The sequence below is a fragment of the Falco cherrug genome, chromosome 1 (assembly GCF_023634085.1).
Source record: "Falco cherrug isolate bFalChe1 chromosome 1, bFalChe1.pri, whole genome shotgun sequence".
In the NCBI taxonomy this organism is placed as follows: Eukaryota; Metazoa; Chordata; class Aves; order Falconiformes; family Falconidae; genus Falco; species Falco cherrug.
The window spans coordinates 123,692,585-123,718,887 of NC_073697.1; the positions used below are offsets into that span (position 1 = coordinate 123,692,585).

Here is a 26,303-nt window from a genome sequence, read left to right on the forward strand (position 1 = left end):
CCTCTGGATAACGTGCATGAAAACTAAACCTTCACACGAAATCAAAAGATAAGGAACGAACATTACATTCTGAAGGTCTACAAAACAGGCCATGCAAAATAATTATGTCCCTTACTGCTGTTAACACAAGGACTTTTTCCCATATTGCTAAACTTTTCTGATGCTGGTTACATTACCGGGGAATACAATAGGAAGTGATATTTAAAATTGTACATATACTGTTTAAGCTTCTTTCAGTCTATAATTATGCTACTATGGTCATTCTAAATGAAGGCCGGAACATAAATTTATGAGCAGATACACTACGCTGCTGAAATGCAAAGGCTTGATAAGGATTAGCACATTTCCACACCCAGAGGCTGTAGAAGCTTTTACCTGTCCTTGTGTTAGTTGTGTGAGTTGGGCCATAGTAAGTTTCACTTGTCCCTGCTGGGGGCGAGGGGGCTGCGATGGGGGCTGCGGCTGCGTTTGCTGAGGTGGTGTCCCAGGACTTGTGACAGTCTTCTGTCCAGCGCTGGAAGAAGCTGTGCTTGTACTAGAAACTGCTGTGGAGACAGGCTGACCCCTAATTATTTGAGTCACCACTTGCTGTGTCTGACCTGTAAGAGAATAATTTGTGGTAAGAAGCATATTTCCAACATTTTAACCATCAGCACAGCAAACCTCCAAGTCACAACAACTCGCAACAGTGTATAATCAGACAAGCGAAGCAAATGCTACAGGTTGCACATAAATTTTCTTTACAAACCATTCGCCCTGTGTGGTTGACTGAAAAATATCTGCAAAGTATTTTCTGTTTTAATTCAATTTACATACTTAGGGAGTATTTCAAACACTTAGCCTGCCTTTAAAAACAAACCAAAACAAACTTTCTCAATGCATAATTATTTTAAACTTCTTTGTTTGTTTTCAAATGAACGGACTTCAAAATGAGTACTAGATTTTCCAGTGTCAATCATAAACACCACTGACAAAGCCTGCAACCGAAATATTCAAAAGTCAGAAAAAGCACTTGTTAGAAGTCAAGCATGAAAATGAGGTATTTTTGTCTTAAGACGTATGCTACAGAAAGTATTTATGAAGAAACAAACCATGGATGTCACACTGGAAATTTATATATTAAAATGAACCTACTGGCTGGAAGAATACCTTGTTGCACCACTACAGGTGTTCGAATGATGGTTTTTCCAAGTGTTGACTGCTGAAGTGGCGTCCGTATTACTGTCATACCAGGGCGGAGCGGTGTCCCTTGCACCACCTACATACACCAAAATGAAGAACATGTATCACCTTGTGAAAAAAGCTGCTGGGATAGGCCCTGAAGTTTGGGTTGGTTTTGCGCTTCTTTTAATTCCAAGATGCAAGCAGATCCAGTATTTTTTCGTCTACACCCACACCACTAAGGCTTACCAAGCTCTGAACTATTAGTTTTTCCAATTGGAGAGAATTGTTGCATCTCCTTGGAATAAAGGATCCATAAACTCTATTGCTGAGATGAGCCAAAAACATTGAAACGTGACTATAGAGAACTTTTAGTATCTGCCAATAACTTAAGATATATGCACCCACACTTTTTGCATTAAATAATCAGAAAAACATCTTACTTGTGAAGTGCTTGTGGTTCCTAACGTCCCTGTGGTATTTGGCCTAATGGTTACAGCTGCTGTCCTTGGCTGGAATGAAGTAAACGTTTGACTTGCACCTGTAGTTGATGGAATGATACCCAATACCTTTTGCTGAACTTGAACAACACCTAATTAAAGAAAAATTGAGAATCGTTAATGACATAATTGCCAGCAAAAGAAGTAAATGCAACCACAGGGTGGCATTTAGAAATCAGTCTCCAGGTTTCTAGAACACCTTTGAGCCTTTCAGCATTTCTCGGGAGAGCCTTTGTAAAGCAGCACTACACTTTGTTGATAATCCAACTACATTTTACATTAAGAAATAGGTATTTTAGAAAAGATTAAGGAAAGAATGAATCTTCACAAAGATCAGTTTGATGATAACTGCGAATAAGTCCTTGCATTGACACGGTGCCACAAATTAGTATTATACAACCATTAAAAATATAATCTGATTAATTTAAAATACATGTAGGAGACCAGTTTAAACACCTTTCACCTACAAGCTTGTGGTGCTGAAGAAAATGGGCAATACTTTTCCTCTCACCTAAGAAATTTCAATACAAAACTAGCAGCCTTCATGATTTCCTCAGACACTAAGTATAACAGACAGAGAATTGAGCTTTTCTGTTCAACATACATTCACAAATCTCAAAATATTAAGTTCTCTTCCTGAGGCAAGAAGAAAGAATGCTAATCTTAGTTTGAAGCCTAACTCTTGCTCATCAGTGAAGAGCAGATGTAGGCATTAATAACTAAGAACAGCAGCTTTTTTTTTTCTCTGAATAAAGTTGTTTTTTTGATGTTTAATTTTGATAATGAAAAAAGCATGCTTCATTCCACATTGTTAAAAATAAAGCTTCTAATTTTGCATTATGAGATGCAGAATAATTTACAGGCAAAAACCGTGCATTTTCCCCCCTACAGACACAAATATGCAAATACAGGGGGGATAAGCTCTAGAAACTTGTGTGTGTATAGATATATATAAAAAATAGTATTTTTCCCCCTTCAAGTCACAGTTTATTTTACTGGAAAAATAGTGTCAATGGAGAATCAATCAGCAAGCTGGAATACATTTTGAATTCAGTTCCCTTTCCCCTACCTCCTTGAGTTGATGGCACATTGACGGCAACAATCTTGCTGTTTGCAGGGAGTGGCAGCTTAGTTATCACTTTCCCTGCCATCGTTACTGGACTGCCTGAGATCTGGAAGGTCTGCCCTGTGCTGGCAATGGTTGTGGCTGAAGTGGCAGCTGTGCTAGTGGCTATTGAGGTACACAGAACAGTCAGTTTTAGAGCAGAATAATTAGTCAATGAAATGACTATTTTCAAGTATGAAACAGCAAACCACAGGATTATTTTTACAGTAATTTCTGAATGTGTCATACTTTCTTTGCTCACGTTTGTTTTTTTGGAAACAGTACGTTACAGCACAGAATGCTTTCATTACCAATGACTACTAGAACAACAACTGTCACTAATAAATCAGACAGGTCAGAAATAAGACTACCCAGCAAGTCTGAACGATGAAAAATTAAGACAGGTTATTATCTCAGAAATGTCCTGCTGACTCAGTAAGAGAGTTAAGAGCAAAGATAATAATAAGTGTAACAAAGATATAACATTCTGGAGAAGATGTAGATGCTGTATATAGGATGAACTCTAGCACACGTTCTCTCCACAATAAATGGCTACTTACCTGTCGAGGACTGGCCTTGTTTAACCCAAGTAGCAAAAGTCTGATGGAAATTCTTGTTCTGTTGGAATGTTACTGTAGCCGGAGAACCCACTTTCGTAGTTAGTACTACTTTGGTTCCAGTGGGGACTGGGCCTGCTAAAGGGCCTACCACAACCTTCTGCGGTGTTGAGACGGTAGTTGCAGTGCTGCTGGATGTAGTGACTGCAGGGGCCACGCCTGCTGCAGGTATCTGCTTCTGCTGTTCCAGCCGTTTCTACAGAATTTAGAAAAAAAAAGAATGAAGGGATGGATCAGCGTTTTCAGATTTTGTAAAATAAACCCTGTCTCTTCACAGTACTGAAAAATAAAGGACTCTGGTAGGATTTTAGTTCACGTTGTAAAGACTGAAGAATAAGCTGCTCGCACACCCTATACCATGAGGCTCCTTGACCTGCAGAACTACAGGTCTGCTTATAGTACACAGCCAGAAATTTTCTTTTATAGCATCTCTAAAACCCTCACCTTATGTTACTTTCACTGCACATTTTACTTCAAAGAACTTCTTAATTAGTCTCAGATTAATCTGAAAGGTTAAAAACCTTTGAAAGATATCCAGCTGTGTCTGGCTTTGACCATGTGCATTCAGCCTGCACCTAGGTCAGCACGCGGTACATCACCACGGTTTATTACTAGCATTCCTAAGTTTAGAGCTGCCTGCACTGAGATCCCAGCAGTTACACGGAAAAAAAATAAAATACACTATGTCATTCTACTTCACCATTAAGAACGTAATTTTAATAATTACTCTTTTAACCATAAATCCAGTTTCCAGCCTGCTCAAAAAAGATTAGGTTCAAAATACCTTACCTTACCCAGCAACCTTCCGTGCTATAACAGTCAAGAAAGTACACTTAATTTAGAGAGCCACTTTGTGAAAGGATAGTATCAGTACGCTCTTTTACAATTCCAACTAATCCAACATTCTTCCCTATGTTACTGGAATTATCTCTGTTTTTATTAAATTTCAGCATTTGGTTAGCATATCATCGTTGTAATGCCCATTAATCTGAAACACTCCACTAGTAATGTATTTTCTTCGGGGAATACGAAATGAAAAAGGAGCAAGTTGGAAAAAAAGCAAAATTCTTAATAATGTATGTGAAATACCAACATGGCATTGGTTTCCTAATTTTCATTGCATATATTTATATACACATACACACATCTATACATCCATACCTATATATATTTATATGAAATTATCAATGGGCTTCATTCAACCAAGTTAAGATAGGATAAAATCAAAACATTCAGTTTGATTGAAGCACAAAGAACAAATGCAGCTGTATTCCCGAATCAGCCATATACCAAGGGAGCTTCCCATTACACCACGAACACTGCTGACCTTACCTGGAGATTGATGCTTCTCAGCCTTCTTTTAAGACGGAAACAAACTAAACTTTTAGAAGTGTTACAAATTAGGTGGGGTAGGGGAAGCAGCAATCCAAACCAAATCTTTGCCTTGACCCCATTTCAAAACAATAAATGTACACAGTGGGAACAGCATCGTTTGATGGCTGAAGTCTGCACAGGAAGCGGAAACTATTTCAAAAATGGCATAAGATAAACTTTGCTTCCCATGTTCTACGGCACGTGGACTACCAGCGCATAGTTGCTGACAGGTGGGACTACCCATAGCTCCCCCACCTGCTGGGCAGCCAATCGTTGGTGTTTTAGTTGAGCCTCCAATTGGGCCTTGAACTCCTCTGCCTTCTTCTGTTCACTAACCTTAGCCTGTTGTTCAACTGCCTGTGCCTTTTCCTTCTCCACCCTGCCAAAGACACAACCAAAAGTGAGTTATACCACCACATAAAAGCCACCCATCGAACTGGATTTCATTTTATCCAGTTTCATTGCTCTTACAAGAACAAATGTCAAGACTGAGGATCACTGAAAAACTGGTCATGGCTTTAAAAGTATTTTGAAATAAACTACTGAAGTTGCATGTAACATCCCTGAAATATTCTGATGCTAAGCTACCGCAACACCTTTCAGGAAACTATTAATCTAAACTGGAATTTATACTTACATCTCAGACTGCAAACAATCTATGTCATTCCATTAATTTAAAACAATTATTTCCAAGAGACTCAAAAATGTTGTTCCAAATCCAAGCATGCAGTACTGAGAATGGTCATTTTATGACTCGAATATTCTCAGGCTCTATTTACTTTACTTGTACACATTCATTTTCTTTGTATTACAGAAGTATTTAACAGATACTGTTTAAAATCAAAACAAAAGCAGCCTAAAGCCTTTCCACACATTACACCAGCAGCCTTTTAGCATACAACAGTGATTAGTTCATAAGCATGGAGAAATTAATATATTATTAGTTCTCACAAATCTGTAAGATCTGCATAAATTAGTTTTGGTACCAGCTAATAGTTTAGCTTTACAACTTTAAGATTGACTATCATTGAAAGGCACGGTAAAAATGCAACACAGCTCCACCTGCACTGGTTGTAGCTACCAAGTTTGTGTTCTCTAGTTGGAACTTCTATTTAATACACACACACAAATTAAAACTGCCTTCTTTAAAAGCTCATTTGAGTTTACCTTTCAGCAAATGCCCTGATCTCCCATAGTTCCAATTCCTCCTCTGCTACCCAGCTTTCAATTATAACAGGACCCGTTTGCTTGGGTGTTTCTGGCCTTTTTGGCCTTAGTGCACTTGATCGCAGTCCCTTCCTCTGGGGTGTTGGCGTTTCTTTGGAGAACAGTCAAAAAACACACATATTAAGCTCAACTGTAAAACTTAAGTGTAAAGCAAGATTTAGTGTCTTTTTCAGTCTCATTTTATAAACAGGAAGGCCTTTCAGCTTCAGATAAGTCAGGTCAGTTTGTTAAATGCTTCATTTGTTTCCTATAGGTGAACAAATAGTTCCTGCCAAGCTGTATTTGCTCCCTTGATGGTCTGAATTAACATAAAGATCCAGTTACCTTGATTTCTGTAGGAGCTTATGGGAAAAAAAAAAAAAAAAAAGTAAAACAAACATACCTTTTGGAGCCTCTGGTACACCAATGGGACAAATAATTTTTCTTATACAGTACTCTGACCGAATTCCATATGGACCAACATCTCTTCTCTTGATTATTTCTGTTGTTGTAATTTCAGTTTCAGATGTTTCTACAACAAATTAGTCCAAACATATTACTAACAGAAAGCAAATAAAAGCTAGATCTCCAATGAACCCAAAATACTCAAGGTACAGAAACAGCAACTAGTACAAACTGTCGACTAAAAAAATTAAAATGCCACAGTTAACATCAAGCCTTTACAGAAAAGCTTAGAATGAGTGTAATACTCAAACTTAACAGCAAGAGCTTTTGCATTAAGAAACCCAGAAACTTAACAGAAATAATACCTGTACGTGTAGTTCCTCCCCCAGGTGGAGCTTTTGCTGCCATATCATCCCATTTGAGACATGCCCACAATAACCGCAACATAAGGCTCACTCCAGCCAATGATTTTACTGTTTGAAGTCGGTACCTAACAACAGAATATTAGTTATATCTTAAAATCAAAATGTATTTAAAATACTTAACCAAACCAAGGGGACAAAGGCTTTCCATTCTACCTTTACTGAACAATACAGAAAAAAAAATTACTAAAGAGCAAAACTTGCATGTTTGGGCAGAAACATGTTTATCACTTGCATTTTAAAATTCAATTACTTTCATCACATTTCACACTTCTCCCCAAAAATGTAAAGTATGTACCTCCAAGTGATCCCAAAAGTTGGCCTTGGGGATGGATATGGCCAGATATCCAAGGCAGGCTTTGCATTGTAATTGAAGTAAGGAACTTCTCTGATCCCTCCTTTTCTGGCCAGCTTTTTTAAGTCATCATTGGGTAGCACAAATATGCTTTTTTTACTGCTTTTAGTAACAAATTTTCTGTAAGATGGTAAGGCAGTTCCAGAACGAGTTTTTTTGGGCCTTGCAAATTTCATTAACTTCACTTTGTCTTTTGTAGAATATTCTTTGCTGACAGTCATGGAAGTCACCAGCATGCCTTCTGGGGTGGTCAGTGAATCAGTTACTGTTGTCGTAACTACTGTTTTACTATGCTCTTGCACAGAAATGACACCAACATTACTGTCTGTAGCCGGAGTCGTAAGCTTAGTTACAGTAGTGGTGGTAGTTACAGTGGATATGGCACAGTTTTCTGTCGATGATACTACTGTTGTTTTCTCATCATTAGAAGCTCCAGTCTCTGCAACTTTAAACACAGTTTTGGATTCTGTAGATACGGTTGATGTTGTGGTAGTCACTTCAGTAATAACAGTTTTTATTTTACTTTCGCCATTAATATTTTCCATTTTGTATGTCTGTACACCATTCTGATCAGCAAAGTGACTACTCAAGCTAGATTCCTCACATGAGGTTACAGGCGATGGAGCAACTTTCTTATCCTCAGTGACTTCAGTTTCCATAGATTCTGTTTCACTATTCAGGTTATTTTCCCTGCAGACAGTGCGCGCTGGTGTGGAAGCAGTGCCAAAAGCAGACCGTTCAGGAGAAAGCTGGTTTTCTTCAGTTTTCTGCAAGCACTTGGGAACTTCATCTGGTGGCTGAAGACTCTCTCCAGATTCAAACTCAGGTGAACTCTGCAGGCATGACTTAGAGTCAGCATTCTTTTTGTCCTTTGTGTCTTCTACCATGATGTCACCATTCATGAATGGTTTTACTGCAGATTCCTTAAAAGTCAATGGTTTTATTTCATGTTCTGGAATAGATTTATTAATATTATTAACTTTTGGTTCAATATCACTCCCTGCCTTAGTTTCACAGGCATCTTTACCTATGCAGTCATCATTTGATAATACTTTAATGTCATTGTCTTTTCCATTCATTTGAAATGCTGATTTTTCTTTTCCTAACTCTGTGGCAGTTTCTTCATCTTTATTATTCTTTCTGTCAGTAACGCTCTTTAGATTGGTCTGATCAAGGTATTTATTTATGGTAGTTGTCTCCACTTTCAGTTCCTGACCTTTCTTTTTACCATTAGCCTCGGTTAGTTTAGCGCTCAGTAAATCCTCATCAACTTCTACCTCGTCCATGTGTTCCAGAGTTTGACTTTCAAGGTTTTTTTCAGAAATTAGCTCCGTTTTAAATGGTTCTAGATCTTTATTAACTGATTTTTTGTGAAATATAATCTTGTTTTCGGATTTACTTTCAGCCTTTACTGGAGCAATTTCTTCCTCCATTTCACTTTCTTGAGAGGACGTTGGTTCAATATGGCTTTTTAACATACAGTTCTTCTCTGGATCTTTGCTCTGCTGTTCAGAACTCCCTTCTGAATCAGTTTTTTCAAGAGTGGCCAGAGCATCTTTTCTACAGCTGCCTCCAGTTATCACTGGCCCTAAGTTTTCACATTCACGTTGCGATACTCTGGTAATAGGTAGTTTTTGTTTCAAAGGTTTTTCGCTTGTTTCTGAAACATCCCATTTGATTCTGCTTTCTGCATTTGTTTGTTTCAAGCCATCCACAAAGGAACTCTCAGACTCTCCAAAAGCCTCTTGTCCTTGACACTTAGCAGTCGTGGGTTCAGGGTTGTTTTCTTTACTGTCATTTTGAATGGAGCTTTCACCTTCAGAGGACTGATGTGAGTCCTCATCCAGTAGCTGGCCTTCCCTTTTTGACAGCCTATTTGTCAAAGCAGGTTCATCTAGCTCACCAGTTTTGGTACAAGAGATGCTGCTGATCGGCAAGCAGTCCTGTTCCGCGTCTTCGGTTTGGGTCTTATCTGAAATGTAGGTTTGATCTTGGGAAGACATGTCAAACTGGCTTCCTTCTTTTACTTTTCTCATTTGTAGCTCATCTATGTTTTTCTGAGGGCTTACAGATCGGATGCCTACAGTTTTAGCACTAGCCTCCAGTTTCATCCTTTCTAGGCGTTGTTTTTCTTCCAGTGTAAACTGTTTTATTCGCCTCTCAAGAAGTCCATCTAATTTTGATGATTTTACTTTCCTTTTGTAGCAAGTCCTTAAATGAAAACCTTCACTGACATTGATTATATCCAGCTTACAATGACTATCCTCCTCTTTTATGTGGGATTCAATTTTCACATCATCTACATCCATGGGTTCTTCCTTGATGACTTTATTATTTTCACCATCGATTTCTTTTTCCCCTGTAAAGAAGAAATAAGTCTGAATCAGTAAGCTCCCCCAGCAATGAATACCAAACTATTATTTTTACATTAAGTACTAACAAATGAACGGACCTTTTAGGATATTAATAGATTTCAAGAAAGAGGGAACAAAAACTTCAGACACCACTATAAGGGATAATAAGCAATCATTTAACTAAGACATCTGAAATAACTTGACAAAACCTGTTACACAGTTTTGCAAACTAACAGTTATTTCTGAGGTCCTATGCTTTTACACACGCAATGTTGTAATGAATAGCTAGTTTTAGAATAACTTAAAGCGTTATCACCTTTGTCTTTTACATGGTCTACATTTTCAGAAATTGTGTCAACTTCTACTTTTTCTTCATGAGACTTTTCTTCTTTCACTTGTACTTTCTCCAAGGTTTCTGAAACATCGGCTTTGTCTTTTGCTTGCACATCATGAGAATCCTTTGTTCTATCTTTCTCTGTTTTTACCTTAATTGGACCTTTTCGTTTATCCAAGTTGCATTTTTCATCTTCACTCTTTGCTATTAACAAATTAATTAAATGGTTGCAATTATTCAGAATACTTTTTATACTCTGCTACATTTTAATGTATGTTAGCTTACCACTCAAATCATTCACACATCATTAGTGGAATTCTGAAATGGAATTAAGTAACAATGGTAACATCATAGATTAAGCTTAAAGCAATAGTGAATTAAAAAAAAAAATAAATCTAAAAGCCCAGAGACAAAACTGTTTCATTTACCTTATTTTTTCAGGAGTCTACATTCAGCCTTTCTTAAAAACAAACCAAACCAAACCAACCAAAAGACCCCAACTCAACAAAACCCCATACCCCCCTCCATTTTTCAGGAAACTTAATACCATTGTTCTGAAAACCCAGTCTATTAAGAGCATATTAGTTCATGTGTGCAAATTCAAGAATAATTTTTAGTAATTTTCAATTCCACTAAGCCAGAATGGACATTAGTATTAAAATGACTTTGTGCTTAACACTGTAGCGACTACTAATTGCAACACAGAAAGCAAAATAAATCCAATTTAACAATCACACAGACAACACTCAAAGCAGCAACATCTGTTTCATCTTTAATCCAGCTAAAAGCAACATGGAAAGTATGACATCAATATGTGAGGAAATAAGTTATTTCGTATGTAATGTAGGGTGGGCCACCGTTTTCTAAATTTTAAAATGAAACTCAAGATTAAATTTGTTATATGTAAGACTCGTACATGCATTCTAAAAGTCAACTGTGCAAAGTTTTTCTTTTCTAATATAAATCCTTGGAACAAATAGGTGAGAAGGTGTGTTTTGAACTTTCTAGAAAAATAAATTTCTTTCCCCTTATAAAACTATCATTCCCAGATAAAATTGATTAATTGTATTCTGTCAACATGGCAGGGAGTGGGGGGTGGGGAGTGCATATATATTCCAATATTTTAATGTTACTTCTTGCTTGTGGTTATGTAATTTTTCTCTACCTTTAACACTATTTGTAAAAAAGTCCATGTAAGAAATATCACACAAATAATTAACTGAATATGCAACAAAAAGTAGTATGTTAGCAGTTAAAAAAAAAGTAAGCAATGCAGACACTTACTTGGTAGCAACTTTCTGTAATTTGCATTAGTATTTCCAGGCAGTTTGGGCATAAACCTGTGGACATGTGTTTTACTAATCCAGCTCCAGCCACCATATCCCGTTACTCTATATTCCTCTCCTTTTTGCTTCCAAACCTGTTAAATATTTTCAAAATAGTAGTTTTAATGGTGCTATTTGCTGCATTATTAATGTATATGTTCATTTAAAAACCTCAGATGATTTAAAAAATTCCCCCAAAACCTTTAATTTACAGATTTTTTTCAAGCAAGTTGAAGTATGTGAAATAACATACTATCTAAAATTAAAGATATATCTGCTGATAATTAAATTGATTCTATCACAGTAACACCTAAACTCCATACTGATTTCATGGAACACTGAGAATCTATCTAAAAGCTGAAAGATAACAGAAGTTTTTGAATCAACCTGTATGTTTGTTTCAACAAACAAATTTATAGCAAAGAACCACTCCTGCAGAAGTACTTAGTATCTACTGTAGGAGACCATAAAGAGGTTTCTATCGTAGTTATCACATTATATAATCTTCCAAAGGAAAGGCAGCTGGATTTTTTTTGGGGGTGGGGGGATGGGAGGGGAGCACTGGACAAGGACAGACACATAGACAAGACTCGAATAACCATGTAGAACCTTTCCCTTAGGAAAGGCTGCACTTTGCAGACAAACATCTGTCAACTCAGGCAGTGTCACTAAGAGCATAATACATTTCAAATTTAGTTCAGACCAAGATTATGGGCTTGAATACGTGGGCAGGGCTCCTACGCCAATGGCAGGAAGTAATGCAATGACATTTAAATTTTAAGTTCAAAATGAAAACAGAAAAAGCGTAAGAAATCAACAATTCCTGTATTTTGTTTCTTCTTCACACAAAAGAAAACCTTACCTGATGTTTGACAGGAAACGTATATTTCACCCATGTAGCTTGCTGCATCGTTTCTTCTTCTTCTTGTTTCCTCTCTTTTTTTTTCACTTTCTCCTTTTCTTCTCTTTCTATTGCTGTCATTCTGCGTAACCTAATACATACAGATTTAAGTACATTTAAGTACAGGATCTTGTAAGCAAACAGAAGTCATCAAACAACAGCATATACCACCCCTCTGAAAAACTTTAAATATCCGAAGTTAAGAGGAATGCCCAGTATTGGGTTACGTGTATTACTTGCCACAGGAACACTACTTTTTTTTGGCCATGCCAGTAAGACAAACACAGGTACCAGCACCTGTGTCTAACATCAGACGTATCTCGCTTCTGCTTCTATGACACAATGAGAGACAAAAGACAAGACTCCACTGAACTCTGTGTGTGTGTGTGTTGAAATTCGCTCTTGTAGTCTCCCAAAGTTTTATCATTTTGAGACTGTGGCTCAGAGAAAGAAAACAACTTGCTTTGTAGGAGCAATGACACCATAAAAACCTTGTCACTTATCTTCAGTGTTTCTTGTTGAGAAAAACCACTTCAGGTGCTGAATGACTGATTAAATTAGAGGAACTAGTAATTGTAAAACAAAGTTCTCATATTCAAAAAGATTTTAATGTTTATTTATATTACCTAGTGTGCCCCAACGATTCCCGCCAGATTGGCAGCATGACAACCGGTTTAATTGCACATTCCAATATAGCCAGTGCTAGCGCAAATTCTCTAGGTTTGCTGCACATCTGAACAGCCTTAATCCAGTTAGACCTAAATTGGAAAAAAAGACAAAACCCTGAAACATATACATGCACTAATGTTGCATGCTATATGTTAGCAAGATATAATGGTGGGATAAAACCTCCTGTTATTTTAATACTTTACTCAAATGTGCAATCCTTTCAGCAATCCATCACAAAACATACATTAGCTTATATATTAATATACTGAAACACAGTGCTTGGAAATCACTGGTTTGAAAAAACAAAGACCATTGCTAATTAATACTGTTGGAAAAAAAAAAAAAAGGAGAACAAGAGAACATATATTTTAATTTATTAACTTACCTATGGGAAGCCCAGTTAGGGTGAAGGAATGATGCCGGGATATTGTTTTCTAGCTGAATAATAGTTAGCCTCAAAGTAGATATGGTAAGAACTTTGGACCCATGTACAGACCCATTCCATTTGAACTCCCCAGCAGGAGTCAGACAGAATTTATGTGAGAGATGTCGTCTCTTGTCATGGTCCTCCCTGTGCTGGTGCTTGTTCAATGCAAATGAATTGGTGGCATACTGATTATGATAAACACGATACTTCCCCTCTTGCCCTAATTTGAAATAATTGTTGATATTTCCTTTCATCACAACTTCCTTCTTTGTGTTCATTCGTGAGACTTCACCTTGAGAGTTGACCACCAGAACCTTATGAAAGAAAGAATTATTTCAAAGATGCACTTAAGTTTCAGATATTCCTATTTACTTATTTTATGATTTAGGCTTCAACTGCCTATATATAAAATAATAAAAATACCTCACATCCCTTTGTAGAAACAAATAACTGTTGTCCAATATACTAAGTATATGTACTTCATTACAGATTGTATAGAGCTAGAATACTTCCAAAGATCAACTTTAACATTAAAAAACCTGCCATCCAGGCTCCTCAGCAAGTGAAACAGGAACCCGTTTTGCCTCTCTGAATTATACCTATTGAGGAGACAGCTTTGGGAAAACAGCTTCACTAAACTTAAGTGAAGAACTTTCTGCAAACCCCTCCTTGGTAAATCACAGTTTTCATACATGTAGCTAAGCAAACAAGTATCTTCGACTTTGAAAACATGGTATGGATAACACCGCCGGTCTAATTACTCATAATGAAGTCCCAGATTTGAGAAGCTTGTGAATAAATATGCTAAATGCTAACTTAAAAGGAAAACCAGTTAACAAAAATAAAACAAAACCAAAACAAACCACCAAAACCCCAATAAACAATCTACAGTCACACAAAAAACTGTACCAGTGCACTGGGTCACTGTCATACCACTCCAAATAAAAGAGCAAGAGCAAAGGAGGAAAAAAGCTTCCTGTGATATTACAATTTCACCATTTGCTAATTTATTATTACTATTTTAAAGTACCTCCACAGTCTGCCAAACCCACTTTTTTATTTTTACAAAGATTATCAGTTTTCTAAAACAGTTTTCATACTACTTTGAGTTTTCCAAGATGTGCACAAACCTCTCTGCCTTCTTTATATAACTTATTTGCTTCATGGGCTGCAGCAGCAACCTGCTGGCTTTTCATCTGGCTCAACTTGCTATCTGGATTTCGTAATCTTGTGAGCATTCGCGTCGAACCTGGCGTGCCTTTTCCTGCGCCTGGAGAATCACTTCTCTCACCATTAGATTTCTCTCCTGCCCAGGAAAAAAAGGCTTTTAAAACCAAGTTTTCTATTGATGTGTAGAAGTTACAAATTAAAAAGAAGAGGCATAAAATGAAAGTTAGAGATGCTGTTGTCATTACCTATGTCCTCTGAAGTTTGGGATCCCCCCTCTGCATTTTCAGCATCATCAGGCGTCTTAATGGAGTCATTCTGCCCAGAGCCCAACTCACTACCATTGCTGTTTTCAACATCTGAATGTAGAGGTGCGGCAGATGCACTGCTACTGTTGCTAGGGATCATCTGACCAGTTTCTTCTATAAAAGAACAACTTCATTTTTAGTTTTTCTTTTAAATTGAATCAATGCGGGTTTTTTGAGTTTTAAATTTTTCATCAAAAAAAGTCAGATTAACATCTTTTGCTGGGCTGGAGGGAAATACCCATAAAATATTAATTCCCTTCAGAGCACTGTATGCATGAAAGTATTTTTTGTTCTGTTTCAAGCAGTTTTAACTTTTACAGCTCTGAAGAACTGCAATTCATACTTGGATGAAATATGAATGTATTTTAAATATGAGACAATTTTTTTTCTACAGATGCACAGAGAACCCTCTACTGAGACTTCGTTTTGCCTTCAGAATGCAGATTCCATGAAATGGGGTCTTCCAGCAGCTTCTAAGATTTCGCCCCTTTTGATTTTCTTGTGCTTTAGCTGTTCCTCAAAGCATACGCCTTCCAGTTCCCCTCCAGTTTTCCACTGAGTCTTTGATTATCTCTTCCTCAGTACATTAATTCTGAGGAATCCCACAGATTTCAGTCCAATTGGCACTACTCTGTATCTAAACTCCTCTGCAAACTGAAAGTATCAGCCTTCCTTACAGTGTGATAGGTCTAGATGTTGCTTCAAGCTCAGTAAGACAAATGGGTTCTTGGTCCTCAGTTGTCCTTGTTACTGTCTGTCTTGACAGCTGTGGATGTTACTGCCACCTCACTTGTTGCTAGGGCATACTGCCAGAGTATGACCTTTTCACTGAAGCATCAGTGAATTGCAGCTACCTAGAAATAAAAATCACTCCAGCTTCCCAGTAAGAACAAGCCATCATCCCTCCAGACAGCAATGTTGTCTTGATATTGTGTAGGAGATACAGCTTAGCCGCTTAAAAAAACCCTGTATTTTTCTGTTTCCAGAATTCTTCAAACACATCAGGAATTCTGTTGTTATTAAGAAAGGTGACAGAACAACGCCTCCTTTCTGTGAAATATTCACTCCTAGCAGAAAGACTATTAGACAAATACTCTGGGATTCTTAAAAGACACCCTAAGCTGAATGCATAAAGATTTCTGGCTTTGCCAGCTGGGTGACCACCATTGTTTGATCTACTTTCCTTTGTACCAAGAGGAAAAGTGGAACCATTTGTGGTGCCTGCTGTTTGGAGAAGAGTGGAAGCACCCAAACTAGACTCTTAATAGAAGACTAATACCCAAATCACATTTAACAAGGATGATGCAGACATTATCATCTAGCTTTGCATTTTATTTGTATTTTCCCCCTCTTTGGGAGTAGCTGCCTCTCTGATACCGGTTCAGTTTCTCTCCTGCCCTCTGAAATGAAGGTCTCAAACTGCAGTTCCGCAACAGGAACACAAGCACCACTATGAATATAGCCAACTAGACATGAGGAGGAACTCTCTCCACACACACATATTTTCCAAGAAAAAAAAGCCCACTGATTTAAAAACAAGCTAGGAGCTTTGAAGGAGAAAGGTACCTGTGAAAGTATAATAAAGAAATAATGATAAATATATAAGCAAATCTTTAAAGTATAATACGAACCCATAAATGTGTCTGGAACAAAGTTTAGGATATGTATCTTTTCCATTAAATCTCTGTACAGTTACTTTAACGTTAAAATGGAATTAAAAAAAAAAAAAAAGAACAGGTAAAAATGTTTGGTCAAATATCTAAAATGTATGGCTTTTATCCTACACATTAGGACATTTCCCATATTAAAAAAGTGTATTATGAGGCTTCCAGATTATGGATTAATTTTTACTTCCATTTCCTGCTCCTATTACAAAATTATAAGGTTTGGATGCATTCACATTTGCAAGTTCAAGAATTGCAATCTGTATCTGAAGGGAGAACTACTTCCATAGAAGAGAAAATGTTTACTACCACTTTTTAAAACATAACACACTGAGTATGGCTACATCACAGATTAGAGTATTTTTAAGGACTGAAAATAAAACTGTGATCATTTTAACAGTAATCAGATGTTTAGAATAACGTGTGGTTACACAGTAAAGCCTGCAATAGAATATAATTCTAAACATAACAGAATATAATTCCAAAACAGCACACTGATAATTTGTTAACACCTAGTCAAGTCGCATTTATTCCTAAATTGAAAGTTTGCTGGTTTTTTTTTAAATTGAATTGTGTATATTACTATTTTTGAATCACTGACATGGCAGAACAAAACATGTTAAAATACAAGAGCCTCTGTGCTTATAATTCTGAACTCTGTTTAAAATTCCTAGCATGACAATTTTAATCTTGAGATTTTGGTGCAATGGTTTACTCATGTGAATGAAAATGCTTTGTTTGTTAGTAATTTATACAGTAAATGAGAGGTTAAAATAATTAACAAGCCAGCAGCAAATTAGAATTTGAAATAAATTTTGATAGGATGCTAACAGTCATTATGGATCACTATGGAGAAATAAAATATACAGAAAATAGAACATAAAAAGCTTAGCCATAGTCGTCTTTGGAAGGCATGGAAACAAATGCTAATGTCACGGAGGACCACAAATTTCAAGCACTAGTTGCAAGAAAATTAACTTTGAAATGTTAATGACAACGTAGCAGTAAAGGATGGCACTGCAAGCAAACAGCATGAGTGATATACGCTGTGAATGGTTTTAGTGAACAAACCAGATAGAAAAACTGAACAGATTCCCCAAATTACAGAGGCATTGGTAACAGTGCCTTCTGTACCTGAGAGTTCCTGAGGGAGCTCTGATGCCACCTTCTTCTCTGCCACGTTGTTGCTATCAAGGGTTTCTGACTGACACCCCATTGCGTTCTTCCCTTCAGAGCAACTAGTCTCTCCTGCAGAAGGATTTGTGTTGTTGTCATCAGTGCTTGATGTCACAGAGTTACTTTTATCCCCAACGACTGTTGCCTCTATAGTAAAACGCACAACAAAACTTTAGGGATATTCTTTAGTATGTCTTGGGATGTCATGTGGCATCATCCATAGAAAGCAACTTCAGCAGCTTTGTTTGATAACGCTGAAAAACATCAAGCTGTTTGCTCTCCTGTTTCCCACCCCCCCTCTTTTTTGCTATGTGGTATTACTGTCTCAGAATCAAGAAACTAATTCTGATGAGGAAAACAATGTTAAAAATGATGCAATATTGCTTACTACAAACATGTTGATCACAGCCTGTAAGTGCCACCTGTACTTCAAGCCAAGGTATCTACAAGCTAGCTGTATTTAGCTTGAAAAGTAGGAAAAATTGGTGAAATTACTTAACAAGAAAAACAATTACAATATACAATCACAAAGGAACTGATAAATATTACCTATTACTTCAAAAATAACTTAAGAGGATCATAAAAAACCCCCAAACCCTCACATCAACACTTACATGTGAATAACTTAAAGATTTACTTCACTTAAATGAAGTTGTTAAAGAACAGTCAGTTTCTTTACCTTCTGTTTTTACTTTTTCTGCGTCTTGCTCGGTGGGTGTTTCATCAATTTTATCTTGGTCTCCAGATTCTTCCTTGCCTCTCTCAGCATCTGTCTGGTCATTATCAACATCACTTTTGGCCTTTTCTGCATCATCATCTGCTGTGTTTTTATCTTCCACTATTTCTCCTTTTCTTGCTCTGATAATGTCCAAAATTTCATCTACAATAGAACGTATGTTGTCATCAATAAACAAACCACCACCCACAGAGCTGAAATAACATGACAAATACTGCTTCTTTTCAAAGAGATAAAAGATAACATCCAAATTCTAAGTGGGGAAAAAGTGGTAAGGAGAAACAATTCCAAAGATTTAATTATTGATTTCTCAGAGTTACGCATTTATATAGTGATGACTTCAACCCATTTTTAAACTTGAGTATCTAGTGTTCCTGTCTTCCCTAGAACCAAAGTTCAAACCTTCACAGATTGATATTCCTATTTATTGCTCCAAGGTACATAAAGTTGGTGGGGAACTGAAATGGAGATATGCACTCTTCCACGCTTTCCATGATAGTGCAGCCAATACTGGAGCTCTAGTATTTTTGCTATTCCAACTCCCAGTAGACTGTAAAATGTTTTTAAATATAAATAAATATATAAAAAGATAGTACATCAAGAAGCATTTAACAGTTCATACAGCTCCACTTCAACACCTGGAACAATCACGATCTGGGACACCCTAAGCATATCAAGAATCCACATCATTCAGGACATCCTGAAATACACGATACATAGCCCTGCCAGAAGTCAGTACGCCACAGCCATGCTGGTACACCTGCATGACGCTGCCCCACCAACTTCTATAAACTTCTTATAATAAAATAAATATAAAGCAGCACTTGATTTGAAGTGCAATATGTATTCCCATTAAACAAAAATATTCTTACCATTTGCTGCAGAAAGGAAAGACTTGTTGTTGCCCCTTGCTTTATTAGTAAGGTCTTCTGTCACATCCATATGCCGATGAATTTCTTCGCGCATTTCTTCCAGAGTTTTGCATAGGTCAGCTTCCCAGTAATCTTTGTCGAGGCATTCAATTAACTCTGCCAGCTGTATCTTTGTGCTATAGTACCAGATTTTCTTATCCTTCTCACTTTCTGAATCTTCCTCTCTGTAAAAGTATTTAAACAGTATTAATTTTAAAATACCTGGAAAAATGACAAAAATTAGTATCAGCCTACTTTTTGCAGAAAGCTATTGAATGACAACACCCGAGTGTCAGTAAACAAGCCACACGAGGACACTCAGAGGCACCCAGCTTAGTACCCAAATCACTTCTTTCTCATTCCCTCCCTTCGTTCATCCCCTCAGAAGTTTGCATGACAGCTTCCTCAGGAAAGCTTTTGAAGAGTCTCCTTAAAACTGGTTTGTCCAACCTGGCAACAAGGTCTACTCTCATTATATTTAATTCTACTGCAACCACTAATCTACTACTAAGTCTCAAACAATTTGCAATGTAAGAAGGGATGGCTCCAGAATCCATAAAGGGTTTCTGACTGCATATTCAGGCAAAAGCCAAGGTAGGAAATTCAACATGTAGAATGTCACATAACATATCTTATATTAACATTTCTAAGGCATTAGCCTGTGAGAGCACCAGTAAGGGGACAAAAGAACCATAATACGATCCTCTGTAGAGATCAAGAGATTTCCACACTTTTTTATCTGGGGTACTCCACAAAACTACAAACCTAGACAAAACTACTGGAGGACCACAGTGTCACAAGCATCTCAACAGGGCCACCAGACCCAAGCGAGCTCCCTAAGTATCTCGGGCAAGGGGCTCTCCCAGAGAGCTGGAGAGCTTAAGGAGGATGTGCCAAGCAGTCCTGCAGAAGGCTGCTCCATTTCAGCTTGGCTTGTTCGGTCCTGTTCAGCAGCAGCAGCCAGATCCAGGCCGGCTGCGGGCAGGACCACTCATTTCTGCGACACACCCCAGCACTCCCAATACCGTGAACACTGTATGGGGTGACACAATGATTTATCAGCCTGGCCTTCATGGGTGGAAGAGAAGCTAAACTACTGCTGCACTTGCGCTGCCTGTGAAAGCATTACATACCGATGGGTCACTAATAATCCTAAACCAAACTCAACAGGAATGGAAAGCTGACTGTAGTTTGAAAGATCTACCCTGGTAATGTTTGTTGTGCGCTCCTCTCTACTGCCTGCCTCCATGTGGTTTATATATTCAAAACCAAAATATTTATATATTTTGTTTATACATTCAAAAGTAAAAAGTAGCCTCAGGTATTCAGAAAGCCCAACAACTGTGAGGCAACTCGACCCTTGTCTCTTTTCCACTCTGTTGTTATGAAATGACTGTTGTACTTGCAACTCAAGCAGAATACAACTACAATAAAGTGGTTATGAAGTTAATAGTGGCAATATTAATCAAATTCGACTACTAACTTGTCACAACCATTACTACAGAACAGACTTCTGGTTTTGATAATAAAGCCTGGTGCACTGCAAAGAAATAGTATCATTTCTCTCCAAGGTCTTTGCTCATGAAAAGCAACTAATTCTACTTTAACCATTTACTTATCTAGGCTACCAGGAACTTTCCACTAGTTTTAACAGGTTAGTATGGTTAAATTGACATTTTCTCAGAAAACAACAAATTTCAGTAAGACTGCTCACATACTACACATGAAAAAGTAACAGCTGAACATGGACAATCATTCGATTCTATGGATTACTCTGCGCATGTAGACTCCCACGTTACAGAAAATGTATTGTTTAAACCATGTTTCCTGTAAACCAAGAAAGTTATTTACCAACAGGAATGGCAGCATCTTTAGTCTTCTTTGTGAACAACAGCCACAGAAAAGGAAGATAAACACCCCAAAACTAAGATGGAGATGAAAATGCAACAATACAGCTTCATACAGCAAGAGGAAAGAAAAGGATGAAACAAAATGCTTAACTAAAAAGGACAGGGAAAGTATGCCTTCTGAGTTTTCCCTGGCAAATGTCCAATGGAAGTGGCAAGAGCCAGACACTGGCAGAGCAGCAATTGTAAGGCTGCCCTGCTCCTTACAAACATGACTGCAGAATATAATGCTGTCACTAAGTTTATACTTTAATTATTTCTTAACTCCCCAAAAAGTGAAATTTAATTTTTCGTTTTGAACCCCTACATCATTACATGATTTTTTGCTAGATAGATATGCTATTTATACGTCTTCTTATATTACCTAGATATGCAACAACAGGAATGCTTTATATAGTCTCATCGTTCCATGAAGTAAGACTGCGCCAGCATGCCTTTGCCAGGCAAGCAGCTCAAGCACAGAGGCTTGTACATCTTGCTTAAATTTTGACGGTGATCGTCCAGGTGTTTTCTTCTTTTTCTACTTTCTCCTCCCATTTAGCAAATCTGAAACTGCTACAGCTGTGCTAATGCATCCAGGATGTGTATGTACATCAACTGAAAATCCCAAGAAGCGTCTGCCTGTTCCCTTCCCACCAGTTCTTTCTATTCTAGTGTTGCAAGATTGCACTGGACTGAAAAGCAATTAGCTGTTATCTTCAATTTCCCCTTATAACTCAAGAAAAAGCCTTCAGTACAGTTCAGGTATGCTATATTACAGGCCAATAAAACCAAGAGGCACTCCACAAAGATTCAAGACACTGGACTACAAAGACAGTACTCTGCAGAAGGCACCTAGAGCTAATCTTTCCATGTACGATTTGAGTCCTACCCATTAAAGAACTGCTCGGATGATATTCTGGAAACAGATGAGGTTATCCAAGAGTATTTTATTTCCCTTCCACTCAATTATGTAGAGTTTCGAGCATAGAATTCCTCTTGAATTCAAGGCTATCACAACTTTGGTAACAGAATTTCAGGAATTAAAGAGTTTTCTCTTGACAAAGGCACAGATGGAAAATGAAGTGGCAGGAGCCTGCCATTATGTATGCTTACATGAAACTCATCTTCAGTCAAACTGCTTTTCAAGATTCAGGTGTATGCCACTGGAAGCCTAGAAGAGGTCATTACCAGCTCACCAACAGTCAAAGAACTACAGCAGAAATTGTTCTAGGCAGTCCATTTTGGCAAAGTTACTTAAGATTTAAATTAACAATTAAAAATTAAAGCTAACTTTCCCTGAACACCTTCTTGCATTGGCTAAAGGAGCACTACTTCTACCCTTTGAAGGAATCAGAGGGGCTATCATAAAAGAGGATAGGAAGATGCAAGTCTACACAAGGATTGATTCCCATTGTTTTTCTCTGATAAGCTGGCCAGATTTGCCAGCGCGGTGCTGGACAGGTCTAGCCTCCAGGGGACTGGCTTGAGTCACATACATTAAGTGAGGCCAAGCAAGGGAGAAAATCACATGAGTATTTCCTACCTCTTTCAGTCGCCTTTGCTGCCAGGAACTATTCACTGGCAGGCTTTAGAGGCAAGTTTTATGACTGATAAAATGACAACACAGAAGATGCTAAAAACTTTCAGATAAAGTAATAATGAAGTAGATATACCCCTTCCTAAATTCCGTGGCGCGATAAAATTAGAAACTGAAAACGTCAGTACATTTTTAATCTATTCAAATGAAGATCCAAAACCTTTTTAAGTACAGAAAATAGAGGAGGACCCAACTAAGAACACAAACAGCATGACAAATCTCGCAGAAAAAAAGCTGAAACTGTTTTTGACTATTGAGGAAGATACATACAACTCAGGAATAACATTGTTTTATTTCTGCTATGAAAATGAAAACCAAACAATGTTTCATTATCTCCTTTCATAGATGTTTGACAAATCCAAAGCATCTCAGTATTTCTACGAAGATAACTTGTTAAAACAGTGCAGCCGTTTACTAGGAGAATACAAGCCGAAGTCCTAACTTTTCTGACTTGTTAACTTGCAGAAATAACCTTCACAAGCAAAACAAATGCAATTAACTCAGACACATCATCCTAAATTTGTTAACAGCTTGAAACAAACCCTCAGGAATTACTTCTCTCTTGCTTTTTTTTTTTTTTTTTTTTTAAATCTTGTTGATATTTGCTCATGGGGATGTACAAGAGAAGACCTCCACAGTGTCCACTTCTCCATCTTTGTAAAACAGAAGAGGTGGAAAAGCAGCAAAACCACAATGGTGGTTTTAAATGAGGCTTATTATCCAAAGCCAGTGAGAAGCATGGAAATAGAAGTATCAGTAAGCAAAGAGTCTACAAAAACCTTTAGAAGATGCTAAAACCAGTGGTATGATGCATTTGTAACATTTATAAGGGGAAAGGGGAGAAGAAAGGAGGAGAAGTAAAAAGCCCTAAAAACTCCTTTGAAAAACAAACAAAAAAAAACCTGCAAGAATTTAGGATTTCAGTTCTCTAATCCCCCTGGGCAAGGTTTCAAATCGGTGCTTGTGCAGATTATTTTTAGATATATTAGTTTCCTCTGATATATCTGATCACATGGCGTTGGTGAATACATTCTGTTCATTTTAATAAAGTTGATATGATAATATCATTTCATGAATCTCAGTTTTTAGCATTTGGCAGTTATCCTTTAAGTTATCCAAGATATCAGGTGTGTTTTAATCTTGTTCAGTATATATGCGAAATGGTTGGTTTTGCAATACAGCATGCTTACTGAATCTAAAGGACATTAAAACCTGTAAGTACAGAGTTTAATATTTATGTGAATTATTAAAGTTGTATTTCCCTGGAATTTACTTATGTAGTACATACTTTCCCCCCTATGAAGTGGCTTTAGCATAAAGTTTTAAGGCACATTATGACATAGTTAAACTTATGCAAAGTTCTGTGAAAAGTCTAGCGGAACTGGTTGATTCTGTACATCCCACGCTGCACCGTTACGGAGTACTGCTGCTGCACATCCACCCGAACAACCGTCTATCTGTTTTTTCTTCCGATTCCATCAGGAGGATTTGGAAAATATTTTAATCTAAACCACATACTTCAGAAGAGACTTGTTTTGGAAGCACACGCTGGTACATTTACACTGGCAGAAGGTATGATATCTAACGGCAACAGGAAGGATAGGGACTAGCAGAGAAAGAATCTTTCAACCTAATGATCCACATAAGAATATTAAAGAAAGTCGGGAAACAATAGAGGAACTGCTTTTCTTCTTGTCTTTAAATGTAAAAATACTTTTCTATTTACATTCTGAAATATTTTAATCACTCACAAAAAAAAGTCAGTGAAATGGAAAACCTAATAAATTTTTTTCTTTTGCTATATTGTTTACAGTTTTGATTTGAAACGGAATACTGATGTATTTTTTCTTTAAAGAAATCGCAATTAAGATACAAAACTCACATTCATAAATCAAGTTTTATGAATGAAACGATTTGCTGACAGTTGTTTAAAAAAATAATCAATACATTTAACCTTTGAAGATGTATTTTCTAGTGTAGTTAACACATCACTACTGAGGTGCTAGAAAGAACTGTCACACACGTGGATTTCAAAGGATCAAGAAGCGCCTGTTTTAGTTTAAAACATGTTGAAGTACTGCCTGTATCAAAACCTTCTGAACATCAAATATTCCACTTTCACTGGTGAAAAAACCCCCACATTGTTCCATAGATAAAGTTTAGTCAAAACTGCCTGCATATTAGCCTATTTATCTTAAAAATCACCTCCTGAGTGAGTGACTCAGGATTTTTTAATGTTAATTCCCACACCTCTAATGGCAAGCAGAATATAATCGTTCTGCCAGTACAGGATAGCAGCGAGACAAACAGATCTTTAGAACAACCTTTTCCTCAAGAGTTTGAAAGGAAAGATATGAAAACCATGCACAGAGAAGACTATCTGTAAGCTATTAAAGCACAGGTAATTACAGCAAAAAGAGTATCAATTACATTTCCTTCACAACCAAGCTTTTTGTGGAAAATCAAAATTTCAACACGTTTTCTGGAAATGGAAGGTAGAAAATTATGTATAAGGCTATGGAAGAATTAGGCTATCAACAGCTTTGGGCTGACCATCACAACCTGCTGAACCGTCTAAATGATATACCACATACTGTAGAGCATGTGATTGAGTATAAACAGAGTATATTTAAAAAAAACAAAAAAAGACGTAAGAGTATCAAAGACTCCCTGCATCTTTTAAAAAGTTACTTGACACTACTGTGGTATTCATAACCCAGAGAAACTAAAAATCAAACATGGACACTTTTCACAAGTGTGAAAGAACACAGGAAACTGACAGCAACGATAATTAATACTTAAGAGCATCAGCTAATAATACATTAGAGAAAGTGCACTGTATTTTAAAAGACTAAGAAGTCCTTAGAAGTGTCTTGTCCACAAGATGTAACAACATCAACAGTCCTCACAGTCCTTTTTAAAGACACTGGCTAATGTCTTAACATTCACTGTAATCTCTTTGCATGAAATTCTGTTAAGGCACCCAGCTGCGGCTTATTTTCTCCACAATACTAAATGGAAAATTGTGTTTCAAGAAATCGAGTAAAATCTCTTTATTTTTCCTGAATTGACAATAGCATTGATTTCACCTAAATACTATTTCTCCTCCATCATAGGACAATTACATAAGAATAGTGTTTTATAAGAAAAAACAGTCTTTAGCTATTTTCCTGTGAAAAACTTAGAAGCATTTTTGTAATTTCAGATTCAACTTCTTAGTAGAAAACCAGGTCACAATGCCCCACGAACAAGGGTTTGATTATTATTAATGTTTTGAGATACGTTAGTATCTCAAGACAAACCAGTAACAGGAAATTGTGTTAAACATACAAAGTAGATCGCTTGAAGACAGGCATTCCTTGCTATTTTGACTTTGTTTACACCTACAGAAGTGTTCGCATACATTTTTTGCATTTCTAATTAACAGATATGATAAACACCTCTGAATGCCTCAGAAAGCGTTAGCTTGAAAGGCAGACCATCAAACCAGTACCAGTATCTAACAGCCAAATACTAAGCAGGTGATAGTACACCAAAACTAGTGTCCTATATACCACGTCACAAAGAGTTAAAACTACTTTTCAGTAACTTTCATAAGAAAGTGGAGAGTTCTCATTAAAATTCACTCTATTCCTCACACTCATGTGTTTTACGCACGATAATATTAAAGCAGAGGCCCTGGTTTTTTCCCCTTTCTATA

General features: G+C 37.1%; 1 protein-coding gene across 20 annotated transcripts in view; it reads right to left on the minus strand.

The window, feature by feature from the left end:
• The window catches only part of BPTF (bromodomain PHD finger transcription factor), a 56,692-nt gene that overhangs the window by 16,240 nt on the left and 14,149 nt on the right, over window positions 1-26,303 (minus strand). For 7 of the 20 annotated variants that reach the window (XM_055727155.1, XM_055727171.1, XM_055727249.1 and 4 more), the window contains exons 3-22: window positions 19,079-19,302; window positions 18,150-18,350; window positions 17,429-17,617; window positions 14,571-14,744; window positions 14,286-14,461; window positions 13,114-13,469; window positions 12,686-12,817; window positions 12,021-12,150; window positions 11,118-11,253; window positions 9,816-10,037; window positions 7,089-9,504; window positions 6,734-6,858; window positions 6,367-6,495; window positions 5,925-6,075; window positions 5,013-5,136; window positions 3,327-3,579; window positions 2,731-2,892; window positions 1,605-1,753; window positions 1,135-1,258; window positions 376-599 (exon numbers count right to left, since the gene is read on the minus strand). In XM_055727155.1, the coding sequence (XP_055583130.1) occupies window positions 376-599; window positions 1,135-1,258; window positions 1,605-1,753; window positions 2,731-2,892; window positions 3,327-3,579; window positions 5,013-5,136; window positions 5,925-6,075; window positions 6,367-6,495; window positions 6,734-6,858; window positions 7,089-9,504; window positions 9,816-10,037; window positions 11,118-11,253; window positions 12,021-12,150; window positions 12,686-12,817; window positions 13,114-13,469; window positions 14,286-14,461; window positions 14,571-14,744; window positions 17,429-17,617; window positions 18,150-18,350; window positions 19,079-19,302 (5,797 nt within the window). The remainder of the gene's footprint in view (window positions 1-375; window positions 600-1,134; window positions 1,259-1,604; window positions 1,754-2,730; window positions 2,893-3,326; window positions 3,580-5,012; window positions 5,137-5,924; window positions 6,076-6,366; window positions 6,496-6,733; window positions 6,859-7,088; window positions 9,505-9,815; window positions 10,038-11,117; window positions 11,254-12,020; window positions 12,151-12,685; window positions 12,818-13,113; window positions 13,470-14,285; window positions 14,462-14,570; window positions 14,745-17,428; window positions 17,618-18,149; window positions 18,351-19,078; window positions 19,303-26,303) is intronic. The other 13 variants (XM_055727193.1, XM_055727270.1, XM_055727275.1 and 10 more) reach the window with 10 other exon arrangements.